Raw genomic sequence first — 16,834 nt, forward strand, 5'->3', positions numbered from 1 at the left:
TAAGGTTGATTGGTGATGTTTATCACCATCATCACCGAATTCACGGTTATGTCAAAAAATTTTTAATACAATTTTATTTGTCATCATCGTTTAACAGTTTTCATCATCATCATCACCATAATCACAGCCATCAAGACACCAACAACATTATTGTCATCGTTAAGAACATAATCATCATCATCGTTAGAATCATCATCATCATCATCATCATTGTCCATATCATCATCATCATCATCATCATCATCATCATCATCATAATCGTCATTGTCATCGTCATCATCATCGTCATCATCATCATCATCATCGTCATCATCATCATCATCATCATCCGCTGGAAAGTAAACAAATTATTGAACTGGGATGAAAGAACGTGGAAACGTGTGCACACATATAATACTTCGTTCCTACAATACATACACAAATGTGTGCGTGTTTGTGTGTGTATGTGTATGTGTACGTATGTGTATGTGTATCTGCGTTCCTATGTATCTATACAATCTTATCTATACGTATTTGTATGTGTATCTGGTGTACCTGCCTTTTTATGTATTTATACACACACATACAAACACACACACACACATACATATATGCACATACATATATATACACACACGTTTGTTTTATCTACATGTGTGTGTGTGTGTGTGTGTGTGTGTGTGTGTGTGTGTGTGTGTGTGTGTCTGTGTGTCTGTGTGTCTATATTGTATATCGAGTCTATTAAATGACATTATGAGTGTTTGTGTTAAAAGTCAGTTTTGCAAGATTTTTTTATGCCTTAGTTATCTTTCAGTAGATTTTATTTCATAATTTAGATATTTAAAAACTACAAATGTTTGAAAAGATGTTTGAAAACTACAAATGTGAGTACTTAGTTATTAATATATGCGCGTTTGAATATGTACGTGTCTGATTGCCTGTATGTGTTTGTGAGAATGTAAGTATGGAGTATTAATTTTTTTGAGAAGCTAATAAAATATTGTATGCAGGAGTGTATTTATGTATTCATCCATGTAGATATGTATGTATGTGCACGTGTATGTATGTGTGTCTATGCCTGTCTTTGTATGTATGTATGTATGCGTGTGCATGAATGCATACATGTGTGTATGTACGCCTGTGTGAGTTTGTGTGTGTTCCACTTTTGTACTTGAACATGAATGTTGTTTTTCAATTAAATCTCTTCCGAACGGTAAAAATATCATGAAAGCAAGGATAACGACAATGATGCGTTGGTGCTTTTTTAAAGTTGATATATACATATGTGTGTGCGTGTTTGTGCATGTGTGTGTGTGTGTGTAGACGTATGTGCATGTTTGTGAATGTGTGTATGTGTACGTGCTTGTGTATGTGTGAGTATCTAAAACGTTATTATGTGTACATTATATTTATTTGCCGTATTTTGAAATGCATCTTTGTGCATGCATATTTTTTAAATGTTTAAAATGAGACCGTCGTTAGCTACGATTTAATAAGCTTCATCATCTAAAAATGTGTGATTGTTGATGTCTATCTGTGCGTGTGTGTTTTTTAGCTTGCATGTGGGATGAGTGTATTTGTGTGTAGTTTTTTGTTTGCCTTTGTTTATTTCTAACTGTGTAATTATTTATGCGTGTGTTTGTGTGTGGTTTTTTGGATACGTACGCATGTATTTATTTGTGTATGTGCGTATGTGAATATGTGAGTGTGTGTGTGTCTGTGCACGCGCGCGCGCGTGTGTGTGTTGCTTTTTTGCGTCAGTAATAATGTATTTGTATGTGATTTTTTGTGTACAATACTTAATTGAAGGTTGTAAATACAACTTTTCATTTTATTGAATAATATATGTTTGAAGGAATTTTCATATTCATTCTTCTCTTATAACCAACCAACCAACCAACCAGCCAACTAGCCAGCCAACCACACAACTAACCAACTATCAACAAACAAACCAACCAACCAACCAACCAGCCATCCAACCAACTAACTGCCTAGCAACAGCCGACTTTCACCTCCAACCATGTTAAATAAGAGAAACATGGAATTTCTTGAGAGGTAGTTGCCAAACGAAACGCGTAGGCAGTGTGTCGACAGAATGTGGTGATGTGTGGTGATGTGTGGTGATGTGTGGTGATGTGATGTGGCGACTTCTCTGCAATGGTTACTTTCAGACACTCAAGTTTGCCAATCTGACTATTATATTCACGGCATAGAATCCTAACAACAAGGTATTCTAGGTATTCTTGTTTTTACGATTACACGCGTTTATTTGCAAATTTTGACGATTCGGAATAAAAAATTAATTATATAATTAACTGTAAATAATTGAACTAGCTGTAAATTGTAAACCAAATGTGCGTGTTTGTTCATAAGTACTTGTGTGTGTATTCGTGTATGTGATTGTTTGTGTTTGTGAATACCTGTTGTGTGCATGTTTAAATGTGTGCATGTGTGTGAAAGTGAGAGAGTGAGAGAAAGAGAGAGTGTGTGTGTGTGTTTGTGTGTGTGTGTGTGGAGCGGTGAATGCGTGTAAACAAGTATCAAACGACTACATCGATGGATCGATTCTTCATTATTCACGTGACAATGGCATCATCGTCATCGTCGTCGTCGTCATCACTGCCATCATCACTATATTTCATCAAAATTATCAGTGACGTCATTATTCCTTATAACTACCATCATCATCTTCATCGCCGATTTTATCGTTGTTATCATCGTTATGATTATTTTCATTGCCACCGCAATTATTAGATCATCATCAATCATCATCTACTACACCGTCTATGTTCCCATCACTGCTATCATCGTCATCATCGTCATCGTCGTCGTCATCTTCGTCATCATCATCCTAAACATCGAAATTGTTGTTGTCATTTTAATTATCATTTTATTACAATTTCATTTGTTAGCACCATCACCATCACCATCATCGTTGTGTCATCCTCCTCCTCCTCCTCCTCCTCCTCCTCCTCCTCCTCCTCATCATCATCATCATCATCACCTCATTGTTATTTTTACTTTTATGTCCGCACTCAGCATTATGTAATCATCTCGCCCTTAGTCGTCGTCATCATCACTATGGTCTTTATCATTTTCAGTCATATTTCTTTACTTAATGTCACACTATCATTATAAGTTTCATTTCTATTACTGCTATAATTATTACACAACATTACATCAACACTCTTATTGTCCTCATCATCGCAATTCCCATCATCATCGTCATCATCATCATCGTCGTCTTCATCGTTATCATCATCATCATCGTCATCATCGTCATCGTCGTCGTCACCATCAGATCCTCTGTAACCCAATATCCACTACAAAAACTAAAAACATCTTTAATGCATTTCCGCCCAAGAAATACATACACGTATACATACGCAAACATACATACAAATTTACCACATACATACAAATGAATGCACATACATACAACTGTATACATCTACATACAAATGTATACACACACATGCAAATATATACAGTTATATATATATATATATATATATATATATATACAAACATATACAAATATATACACACACATAAAAACATTTTGTTATACACAACACACACGCATATTTACGCACATACATAACCTACTTTGGCACGTACACACATTAAAACACACATACACGCAAAAGCATACATTTACAACACACATATAAATACACACGTGTATACACGACCACACACTCGCGCGCGCTCACATATGACATGCGAAAACATCATACCAACACCTATATAAACACATGGATCAAAGCTATAAAAAGATGCATTAGTGTATGGTATAGATAATAAAAATAGTAAAAAATTAATAGAAATAATAATCATGACAACACTGCTTCTATTGACAAATGACCAAAAGAAAAATAAAATAAAATTTAATACAAAATTTAAATGTTTTATGATAAAATGAGTAAAGTTAAAGAAGTAATAGTAATGGTAGTAATCAAAGTAGTAATAGTTGTATTAGTAGTATTAACAGTGTAAAAGTAGTTATGAGTAATTAAACCTATTCGTCGTAAAATCTTCAAAAAATGTGAAGTCTGTGAAGCGGCGATCGCAGTGCATTTCTCGGCTGCTTGTTCAACAGTATTTCTTGTTCTGCTCGTCCTCGATCGATCGATTAACTCTGAAGAACCAACTGAAAATGGATGTCATGTAAAACTAGTGCTACTAGTACTAATAGTCGTAGTAGTAGTCGTCGTCGTCGTAGTAGTAGTAGTAATAGTAATAGTAATAGTAATAGCAGCTGTAGTAGTAATAAAGGTAGTAAAGCTGTAGTAGTAGTAGTTAATAGTAGTAGTAGTAGTAGTAGTAGTAGTAGTAGTAGTAGTAGTAGTAGTAGTAATATTAATAGTAGTAGTAGTAGACATGCTGATAGTAGTAGTCGACCTAGTAATTGTTAGCTTAATTGCGTAAAAACATCATAACAATGGCCAGAGGTATTGACAAGTTTGTTATGTCGCATTGTTCAGTGCATTGCATTACACGCGCCTCTCTCTTTTTCACTCTCTCTATTTTTCTCCCTCTTCTAAGGTTTTCTCTTTTTTACTTTATTTGCTGTAGTAAGTGTGCTTATTAGTTTTTGTCTCAGTTCACTTCCTTCATCTTTCCCATGCCACAAGAAGGTTTTGAATTCAAAATGTCATTAAATCAAGTTTTGTTTTTGTGTCTTTTCTCGCGTCAAACCTCATCGTGACTTTTTTATAACATTTTTTTTTATTTTTTGAGTATTCTCAATACGCTATGTTCACGGTTAGCGTTGTTGCACCTTGATAACAGCTGGCTGCTTGCTGCCTGTGTCGCCGTGCTTCACATTTCTACCTATTTAACCACTGCATATTTTGCTTTTAATTGATGATGGTGAAGATGACCTGCCGTTTGCAAGTGCTGTGAACGTGTAAGACTCTTACGCGTCTTTGCATTGAAAATTTCTACCATTCCAACTGCTTGCAGGTCAGTCAAACGTGGAAAAATTACCTTTATCTCTCTCTATATATAAAGACTTATAGAAAAAAAGTTATATACATATAAATGTTGGAAGGAAGAATATATATATATATATATATATATATATATATATAAATGTTGGAAGGATGGAGACCATATTTTATACAGTATTGTACACATACCGGCCAAACATTTTTGACTGCACACAAACACACATATACAATACTGTATATATATATATCTGTGTACATACACGAGAATATATATAAAAACTTACAAAAACGCGCGCGCACACGCATACGTAGGCTAGAAATTGATGAAATGAAGCTGTAAGCATTGCAAATGGAGATCGATAAGACACAATTAAGGACTCCATTTTGCAACAATAGCGGTGTAGGCTTTACTTTACGCTCCAGGTTCGATTAGCTTCCTTTTCCGGTTGTGGTGGGTGCGTTCAACAGATGAAAGAGCGCCAGAGAATAGATTTTGTTTAGTTTTTGTATTCTTTTTTGTTTGTTTTTTTGCATAAAAATCACGCATGTTTATATTTCGATCAGTTTAAATTCATAAACAAACATTTCTGATTGCACACGTGGATGACAATGCTTTGAGATCTCATATTATATGTGCAAGTCTGAGAAAGTATTTGTTTGTATAAATATACAAAATGTACATTGTACAGTTTGATGTATAGATTTGTGTGTGCACTCGTGTGTGCGTGTGTGTGTGTGCGTGCGGTTTATTTGAGTGTATATATTTGTACTTGTGTTTGTATTATTGTACATTTATGTACGATTTAGTTTTATATACAACTAATATATTGTATACATGTGCTTACGGTATGTTCGAGCGTGCGTGGCGAGTTTGAGTGACATGAGAAATCGTTATTAAAAGTGGTAATTGATTTCTGCCTCGCCACAACATTCAGTCGTCGTTCTACTTCTTTGATTCTTTGCATGTTCGTTTGTTCGTTTGTTTGTTTGTGTGTTTGTTCATACTTTTGCATGTTTGCCTGCATATTTGTTCGTACTTTGTGTGTGTAAGATTCGTATGCTTTCATGTTTTTAAATATATGTTTGTATGTCTGTGTAAAAGTGTTTCTATGCGTGTCCCGTTGTGCAATCTCGTTGATAATATTTTTAACATTTGTTTGAGAGGAGAATGCTGAAATGATGAAATGACACGTATGGCGTGATGGTCCTCTCCTATCAGATTTTCATTCTTCTCAATTATCCGCTTGCAACGTTTGCATCAAATCATCGCGCGCACATTTTTATGAAATCATATTTTGGCATCTGAGTGTACATTTGTTCGTTTTTTAAAAAATTAATTGCATTATTTTATTATTTATTAATAATTCTATTTTTTAGACAACTTCTTTGAAATGTTTTTCACCTTCATATCGGTCGGTAGTTGGTTTTTCAACTTGACGCTGGTGTGTTTTTGAAAAATTTTACTTGTTTTGTTTAATTTAATACTGATTCAATACACACACACATACACACCACACACACACACACACACACACACACACTAACTTTCTCGCGCACACAGACACACAGAGAGAAAGAAGGAGAGAGAGAGATCTGTTGCTATTGCTATGTTTGTTGCTAGCTTGTACATTTAGTGTTATTAATGAATGAAAGTCAGGAATAATTTTGTATACAAATTATTTTAATCAATAATTGAAATATTAAAATTCAAAATAAATAAGATTAATTTTAAAATTATCCACGCGTCTCTTCAGTTTATAATTTATAAAAATTTACAATTTAAAAAATGTAACCAAAAATCTAGATAGATACAGAAAAAACATAAATAATATCATCATTAGATTCGGTTTAATGAAAAGACAATCAGATTTTACGATACAAATATTTTAGAAATAAATAATTAAACAAATAAATCAATCAGTAAATAAATAAATTAATTAATTAAATATTTGAAAAAATAAAATAAATAAATAAATGACTATACAACATTTGTATCACTTTATTGCGGGTTTTATGCTACAACAAATATATATATATATATATATATATATATATATATATATATATATATATATATATATACATGTGTGTGTGTGTGTGTGTGTGTGTGTGTGTGTGTGTGAGTGTGTGAGTGTATGTATCAATGTATATTATACAAGTATAAATTTATAAAATATTCAATCATAAATAATACGTAATAAATTGTTGTGAAAATGGAATAATTTTGGAATGTGTTAAAAATAAGGGATTGCACTGGTTGGTCATAATTTATGTTTTTCATATTTAACATTGAACATTTTATGGTAATCAACTAGTGTTACAATCAGTCAGCCAATCAGATCAAAAACTCATCAAATAAACATCAATCGTTCGAAAATCATACAAGTTTATTATCAGCTTATCAGTCTGACATTCAAGCAACAAATCGAAGAGAGAACCAGGGAATAAACACATCGTATCCTCTTATTCCTCAACCAACAACCAATGAAGTGATCAACCAATCAACCACCGACCAGAACACCAATTGATCGATTGGCAGACTGACCGGCTGGTCGACCACCCGACCAACCAACCAACCAACCAACTAACCAAGTAATTCACGTGTTAACGACGTCGTCTTCAAAATCCATCGGCCCGATAATATTTCTGTGGGGCTCTTTCAAACAGACAATGGCGTCATCATCGTCGTCCCCACACAGCGGATCACCATTAATTAATCCATACCCCCCTCTCATTAAATGCTGGTAGGTCAGTAATTGTTGGTGTTGTTGGAGTTGTTGTTGCTGCTGCTGTTGAAGTTGTTGTTGTTGTTCATCCTCCATTAAACTCTTCCAGTGGAAAAGATTGTGGTCGAGAGGTGGCAACCACGGCTGGGGGGGTTCTGGGCTGAATGCCAGCATGGTCGAACCCTGTTATTTGGAGTTTGTTGTTAACATGAGATTTTCTTCACATTGTTATAAGGGTGCATTTAAATAACCAACAACTACAACATTTGGAGTAAATTGAAATATTTTTCTGTCTAAAACAAGACTATTAACTTATAAAAAAAAAACAAAAATGTTTCAAGAACCATCTACAACAACAAACAATTAGGAAATCGTAGTCGTACAACTGACAACGACCCTGGCATCGCGACAAACAACACAATAGCTGAAACGAATTCGACAAGAATAGCATTCAAAACATTAACAAAAGTTACTACATCAACAACAATAACTCTAATAACAACAACAACAACAAAACATTAACAACAACCGCAACACCATTTAAAACAGCAAATAATGAACTGCCTACTTTGGCCTTCAACCACATAGCGTCATCGATATCACAATTCTCGCCCTGTTTGTTGAAATTAAAAATCATTTTTTATTTATAAAATTGAATTTGAATAATAATTTAAATGAAAGTAATTTTTAAAATATAAAAGTGTTCAAATTTCTTATGAATTTCAAACAAAAACATGTATCTGTCACGAGTGTTAGAAATTTGTACGTTTTGAAATCTGGTATCCATGTATGTATGTATGTATGTATGTATGTATGTATGTATGTATGTATGTATGTATGTATGTATGTATGTATGTATGTATGTATGTATGTATGTATGTATGTATGTGTGTGTGTATGTATGTATGTATGTATGTATGAATGTATGTATGTATGTATGTATGTATGTATGTATGTATGAACCCGTTTTGATGAACAAGCCATGGTTAGGCATGCAATCGTTTCCGAGTTCAACTTTTATCTATGTCCCTGGTCTCGCACAGTCAGGTATCTAGCAGCTCCATCCAGAATGCAAAAGGAATTAAATTTTTGTAATAAAAGTGAAAGAGTTTGTTTTAAATAATTGCCTTCGTTATGTATGTATGTATGTATGTATGTGTGTGTGTGTATGTATGTATGTATGTATGTATGTATGTATGCATGTATGTATGTATGTATGTATGTATGTATGTATGTATGTATGTATGTATGTATGTGTGTATGTATGTATGTATGTATGTATGTTAAAACCAAAACATGATGAGTCCAAAACCGTCAAACATCAAGTAACAAATGGATTAACACTTTGATTTGTCGTTAATTGCACATGTCGGCATTCAGTTAGATATTTTCAAGCACACAGACACGCAGGAATGTATGTATGTATGTATGTATGTATGTGTGTATGTATGTATGTATGGTTTTATTTAATGTTGCTGTAATTGCGTTGTTGTAGCATGTGAGGTGGGTGCATTGTATATACAACAAAGATGGTATGCACGCGAGAAAGTCTGAACAGGAAAGAAGATAATTGAGAATAATTTTCTTTTCGCGACGCTTCTTGAAAATTGCGCGCTACATAATTGTACTTGAGAAAATTTGCCGATGCTGTTGATGGCGATGAGAAAGATGGTGACCATGATAATGATGATGTGGTGAGGATGAAGATGATGACGATAATAATGATGATGATGCCAAAAGATTGCAATAGTGAAAGCGCTGACGATGAGATGACGATGATGGTGATGAAGATGGTGATGAAGATGGTGATGAAGATGGTGATGAAGATGGTGATGAAGATGGTGATGATTGCAGTCATGATAACAACAAATTAAATGACCGAATGATGATGAGGGAGAGTGAGTGAAAGATAGAAAAAAAAAGAAAGAAAGAAAACGTTGAGGGGGAAGAAGGTTGAAGGAGATAAGGTGCAATTTCGATCATGAAAAAGATGTAAAATCTGATAGAAATTTGAGAAAAGAGAGAAAGAGATGAAAAGAAAAGTAAAAAGTTACGCTGTGATGGATGCAGCAGTTGAATTGAAGCTGTTTGTTACATTATAACCAGCAACTGTTTGCTTGTTCAGTTGCTTGTTTAATGCTTTTATTGTAACATGTTTCTTGTTTATGACTGATTACTATTTATCATATTCTTAAGAATGTTTTATTAGTATTTGAAATGGTTGATGTAAAAGCTGATTGTTCGTCAGCATTTGAATAATTAGCCACGTCATCGCCAATGACCTTCAAATGACCTTGCACCTCAATGACATGTGTGCTCTAATAACCTGAAATCTTCATGCCAACACTCTCATCGTGTGCGCAAATATTTCGGCAGATGGACGAGCAAACTCGTAATATGAAATTTTGCAACGTACTGCGACTCAATACTTTTAGAACTGCTCTATAAATAACTTGCATACATCAGTTGAAAGAGAACATACATCACGGTTGTATTAAGGATTTGTACAAAACAGTTGAACACATAGCGATGAATCGTTAATTCTTTAAACACCGATGCATTTGGAGCTCACACAGACTTCTCGGGAATATTTTAGTAAAGAATTTCACGCTCATGTATTAACAGCTTCAGTTCGGCTGGCAAAAAATAAGTGCAGGCAGCCAGGCAGGTCAGAACGTGATGGGAACAACATGTTTCTAGATTGGCTGGAAGGTGAACGGCGGTAGCAAACATTTATATTTGCGTGTACGTACAAGAGTGCATGTTTGGATAAATGAGTATTTGTAAGCATACATAGAAATGAAGTAAAAAACAAAGAATAAACCATTTTTACAAAAGACAATTAATTAACTCATCTGTCTTAATGTCTAAAATAACTACCAACCAACCAATTAGATAATTGAATAAAAACAAATGACAAACCTTTTCCTGTTGCTGCTGTTGTATCTGCTTCAACAACTGCGTCCTCTTCTTATCTTTGCATCGTTTGTTCTGAAACCAGACTCTGATGACTCTTGGACTGAGACCTGTCATTTCGACGAGTTGTTCTTTCATGAGGGCGTCGGGTCGAGGGTTGGCACCGTAGCATGTCCGCAAGGTGTGCAGCTGTTTCTCGTTCAGAACTGTTCGAACCCTGGTGGCCTTATGGTCGGATTTGTGGGACCTGGAACTGCGTTTGTTGGACGGTTGTTGGCTGGTTGAACGTATGACGGAATTATTTGTGTTAGTGTTGAATATTTTAATGTTTGCCGAGATGTTTGTACACCCAGTTTGTTAAATAGTTAGATAGATGTTGTCAGGTTGTTCTATTTATACGAATATTTACTCGAATATAAAATTTTAATTTTATTTACATTTTTGTCTTGGAAAAACCTCAAGTTTTTACACGATTAAACATTTTGCAACAAATTGTGATAATATCCAATGAGATATTCTGATATATAAAATCATCAGTGAATAGATCGTAATAATTTTTGTCTTTCAACGCTTTTGATTAACGTAGAACGTGGTATGGTACTGCATTATTAAGTTGGATAGCTACTGCTCAAAATTATTTTCTTTGTTCTTCAAATATTTTACTAAATTTAATTTAAATAATGAACGAAATGTTTTATTTCACTCGTTCATTATTGATAAAATAAATTTACCTATGAAAAGAGAATCTGAAAATATAACATTATTTAAACAAACAATTATTTCTACCTTATAAAAAAGATATTATTTTAAATGAAAACATCAAAGATAGATTTTAAAAATGTTTGTAGAAGAAGGCTAAAAAAGGAAGGAAGACGAGAAAGAAAGAAGCGAGCAAACGAAAAACGGATAAGGAAGAAAGAGAGAGAGAGAGAGAGAGAGAGAGAGAGAGAGAGATGAAGAAAGAAAAGAATGAAAGAGAGAAAGAGAGAGAGAGTGAAAAAAGAAAGTTACCGAGATGAGCCTTTTCCTGTCGTCGATTTGCCGTTGTTGTTGCTGTTGTTGTTGTTGTTGTTAATGTTGCTGATGTTGTTGGCTGATGTTAGCACACATGTGTCAGAATCTGTTGTTAAATTGAAACATGCATAAAATTTGTGAACGTTTGTGTTGTTGTTTCGTGATGTTTTTAATGAGATGTTTCGAAGTGGTGGTGGATATGGTTGAAGTGTGAAATCAATAGTGACGTTGTTCTCAAGGTTGACAAGCGTGCTAAAAAATATTATTTCAATTCAAAAGTAGAGATTGGAATATTTGTTGAAATAAACAATTGGTTATATAATAATTTTTTTAATACCATTTCATTCATTCTTGCAATGACATTCATATAAAAGTCATTACCTTTCAAATCTTCCAGCCCTCCATTACTACTTTTATCTGCACCCTCTTCCATTGGAACGCCACCATCATCGTCATCGTCGTCGTCGTCATCATTGCTAATATTGTTATTACTGTTACTCGTATTACTACTGTTGTTACTACGGTTGTTGCTACTATTGTTATTATTACTGATGTTGTTACGAGCCGATCGGTAGTTCGTCTTAGCACTTGCACCCAGGCATTCCTCTTCCTGTTTGTCGATGGATATGACGTCAACTTTGCAGTAGATCCCTTTCTCCCGGATGCAGTACTCCTCGCCGCTACTGAGAATCCTGTGGCAGGCGACGCAACGGAAGCAGTCCGTATGGTAGATGTGGTTTCGCGCTCGCATCACCAGGTCGTTCTCTTTGAACTCTGCCTGACACAGGCGACATCTCGTGGCAAAAAGTCTGTTTGAAATTTGTGTGTGTGTTGTGTGTGTGTTTATGTGTTGTTTTTGTCATTTATATGTGTTTTCTCAATGCTATTATGGGCTCTACATTTTATTTGCGAGCATTTTAGAGTTTGTTTCAAGTGTACAGAGGGTTTCGTTTTTATATATTTCATTTAAATTTGGTTTAGTATTTATTGTTAATGGATTTTTTTCTTGTGCAAAAACTTAAACATTTGAAAATATTCTAGTTCTTCTAATAACAAAAATATGGTTCCCCGCCATAACATTGCTAGTACAAAATGTTCAATTGCTACAATAATATTGCTGCACTTGCTATGTACGGCTGTGTAAATGTTGACTTTGCAAGAAACTCACTATTATTAAAATGATTTGAAAATTTCAAAGTTTTAATTTTTATTTTTTATAAAATTTTACTGATTTATTAAATAATAAATAGTGTTAAAATACATAAAATAAAGATTAAACATAAGGATTGTTTGGTACATGACTAGTATCTAAATGTAATCTTATGGTATATAAAGGTAACTAGATAGCGTGTGATAGGTATGATGATATATGGGAGTTATTCGATAGATACATGTGCCTAAAACTCTGGTTTTATGATAGTTATACGACACATCATGATATTTTTGAGATAAACTATCAAGTTTTATGATATTTAAAAAGTTATGTTATATGATAGCTATATCAATACGAGGTTGTCAGGGCGACTGAAATGATTGAATGTGTGTTCCGTTACGCTGGATGATTGACATGAAGGTAAACTGAAGTTTGCGTACGTACGTATGTACAAATCGTACGTGTGCGTATGTATGTGTGTACGTCTGTGTATGTTTATGCGCGTTTGCAAGTGTGCTCTTTTGTAAACGTGATGTTTATGTTTGTGCTTTTTGCTACTGCTTTTTTTTATGATTTTTGATAAGCGGTTTGACGCAAATCTGTATCCAAGTTTTTAAATGAAAGTTAACGTAAATTTTCCTATTCTTATAAGTGATCTTCGTGTCTCTGTGTTTGTGTGCATGTATGTATAAGTATGTATGTATGTGTGTATGTATGTATGTATGTATGTATGTATGTGTGTGCGTGCCTATGTACTTGTTTGCTTGTGTGTGTGTGTGTGTGTGGATGTATGTATGTGTGTGCGTGCCTATGTACTTGTTTGCTTGTTCAAGAGGCATTCAGTCAGTCAGTCAGCATAACATTATGCCATATCAGATAACATGGCTATTTTTGACGTCACTAAGTTTCAATACATTGTGCTTTTAAAACAATCTGTGAAGTTATAAAATGACTATTGAAAAATGAACTTTTCAATTTGCTCAGGTCATCTAAAAAATTTCAATTTGTCTTGTAACACAAACTCTTTGCGAATTTTTACAATTAAAAGTTCTTAATTATAAATAAGATTCTTGGAGTTTCAACACGATACATACAACAAAATTTGTTTGTATTTGTAATTGGCCATATAGGCATAACACATGTATTTGTAATTGGCCATAAAGCCTACTGCCTGAATTTAGTTTCAGCTTAGTGAACTTCTTCAAAACACACTACCTAGTTATTTATCATTCGTTTGGCTTTCACATACTGTTACATGGCTTATTTTTGTTTATAACATGGACAACATTGTTTTATTATATATATATATATATATATTCTGTAATATGACTTATGTTTTCAGATATGGGAAGATTGACTTCTTAGTTTGAGCCCATTATAAGCTATTATTATTAATATTATTATTATTATTATCATCATCATCATCAATAGCATCATCATCATTATGGTCATCCTACAACTGTGATGATCGAGCCTACTCCCTGTTGATCAAACATACCAGGCAAATGAAGTGAAACAAAGCGAAGCTTCATGTGAATTCATTGCATCAAACATAGATTTCATAGAATTTAACAAATGGGACAGAACTTACAATGAGTTATAAGCAGCACAACAATTAATTATTACCAATTATAAAATCATCAAGGCCATTGATCAAATATAAACCAATCACAAATCAATCAACAAATCATAAAATCAATCAACAAATTATAAAATCAATCAACAAATTAAAAAAATTAATCAGCAAATTATAAAATCAATCAACAAATTATAAAATCAATCAGGCAGCCAACGAAACGAAACGAACCTAACATAATCCTTTTTACAATACGTCTTATCTTGCCTAACAAAGCAGGTTGAACTTTCGTTGAGGAATTGATTGCATTCGTAGCACTTGAGGCAGGAAGCATGCCAGGACATGTCGGGGTATACCTTCATGATGTACTGGTCCAGTATCTCGCTTCCACATCCAGCACAGTTTGACAGCATGTTGTTGCTTGTGTTGTTGTTGTTGTTGTTGAAGTTGTTGTTGTTGTTGTTGAAGTTGTTGTTGCTGTTGTGATGGTGGTGGTGATGATGATTGCTAGGAGAAGAATGATGATGATGATGGTTGTTGCTAGAGTTGTTGTTGTTTCCAGCTGTTAGGGAAGTTAATAAACGTTGAATTTGTGTCAATTTAAATGATTACAATTTAAAAAAGTATTTGTCAGAGGAATTTTATTTTGTGATTAACCATAAAAATTATAATCAAATAAACACAGAAAGAAAGATAAAAATATTAAAAATTTTCAAATCAAAAAATTTTGACCTACATTTCATCCCGTTTTCCTTTCCAAATTGGGTCATAATAAAATGGCGGAATTTTTGAGATATAGTTAAACTTCACTCAGATTTCAAATAAAACAATGATCCAAAGTCCTTTATGATTAATTAATTAATAAATAAGCTGTTATGATTTTAATACAATTGATGTCTTGATGTATTTTTATTCACAATGTATAAACTGCTTTCGAACAGTGGTTGAAATATATTTTAAAGAATCATTTTTTGTTTTTGGCCTGTAGTAGCAATAGCATATAATTTGTTGAAAAAAGGATGAAATGTTGTAAATGGGACTACAAATATGTGTTGGGTGGCAGATTGGGTTATATTTCCGTAATACTTCGACTTTTTTGAGGTATGGTTATGAGTTTTTTTTTATTTTTGTTGGTTATGTTTAAGTATAACTCGGACAAAAATATTAAATTTATATTTTAAACTTTTTTCAGTATATTTAATATTAATTTTTAATAAAACCATAATATAATAAAAATCAAATACTTTGAATTTTCGGTTAACATCAAATTAATAATTTGATTTTATATTGCAAATAATGTTGTTTACTGGAAAGCAGTCAACAAAGGAACGATCAACCTGCATTCAGCGCGCGGCAACCACCCAACAATTCACCGCCACGACAACCGCAAAATATCCGCTCTTCCACCTCTGCAACTGCTCTATAAATGCAGATGGTGAAGACGACGATGACGATCACGGAAATGATGACGATGACGATGCGATGAGGCTATGGAACAAAAATTGCTTCAGCAACTAACGGATAGGTTGACATCATCAACAACACTTCGTTCCTATTGGCTGAGAGGAGAAGCATTGCATCCTGGCAACAGCCAATAAAAATGATGTGATCGATTTTCTAGGCGGAGCAACAAGTGTCAATCTGCATAACACCTGTTTTGTGACTAGTTTTCAATAAATCTTTCTATCATCTCGCTTACCTCTCTTTTCCTTCTCTTTCCATACATTTATATTTAAATTTATATACATAGGTTTATCGTCACTACATATCGTGTGGCTAGCATGTACCTGTTTATAAATATAGACGTATATATCATCATATATGTAATTATAATGTATAATGCAAGATGAAGCTGTAATCAATCAAGGAGTAGACAGCCAGCCAGCCAGCACTATCTACCATCTATGTTCTTGTCAGTGCAGAGATTTATGGTCATGCATGCGTACGTACCAACTAACTGATGCACATGCACACATCTCCACATGTACACACACGCAGACTTACGTACACATACGTACATCCAAAAACTTTTAATACACACAACACACGTACTTCACTAGACATCCAAAAGCATTCACAAATATTACAACCATTAAGAACAAATTCTTAATTAGCCTATCAAACAAATTGGTAAATTTGTATCCAGACAGAGATAAAATGGAAATTAATAAAAATATTTTCAACATAACATAAAAATGCATGAAGATACAAAAAGATAGAAAGAGTACGAATGAAAAAATAGAGGTGTACAGAAATAGAAATGTACAATATGCTTTAAATCGTTGTAATAGACGTCCTCTAAATGAGAGATGCAGGAGAAACAGGTGTGAATAAACCTAGCCTAAATTAGCACAGACCGAACAAGTCGGTTCATTTGCTCGTTTTAATAAAAAGTATGTGACTAAATTTTTTTTAATTTAAAACTTTTGTTGAAATGTTATGTGGCTAAACTTGTTGGCTAAACATTTTTCAAAGACTTAACAAAAAATTAGTTCTTTGGTTCCTCGGAACCTCG

General features: G+C 33.7%; 1 protein-coding gene across 1 annotated transcript; it reads right to left on the reverse strand.

Annotated features, from left to right (window-relative positions):
- Positions 1 to 10,489: 10,489 nt before the first annotated feature.
- On the reverse strand, positions 10,490 to 14,732 carry HELRODRAFT_62537 (hypothetical protein; the record flags this gene model as incomplete). The annotated part of the gene is made up of 4 exons (XM_009011324.1): positions 10,490 to 10,823; positions 11,818 to 11,842; positions 12,089 to 12,399; positions 14,551 to 14,732. The coding sequence occupies 4 exons, from the start codon at positions 14,730 to 14,732 to the stop codon at positions 10,490 to 10,492; spliced, it is 852 nt and encodes a 283-aa protein (XP_009009572.1).
- Positions 14,733 to 16,834: the final 2,102 nt, after the last annotated feature.

The sequence above is a fragment of the Helobdella robusta genome, assembly GCF_000326865.2.
Source record: "Helobdella robusta unplaced genomic scaffold HELROscaffold_1, whole genome shotgun sequence".
Taxonomy (NCBI): Eukaryota; Metazoa; Annelida; class Clitellata; order Rhynchobdellida; family Glossiphoniidae; genus Helobdella; species Helobdella robusta.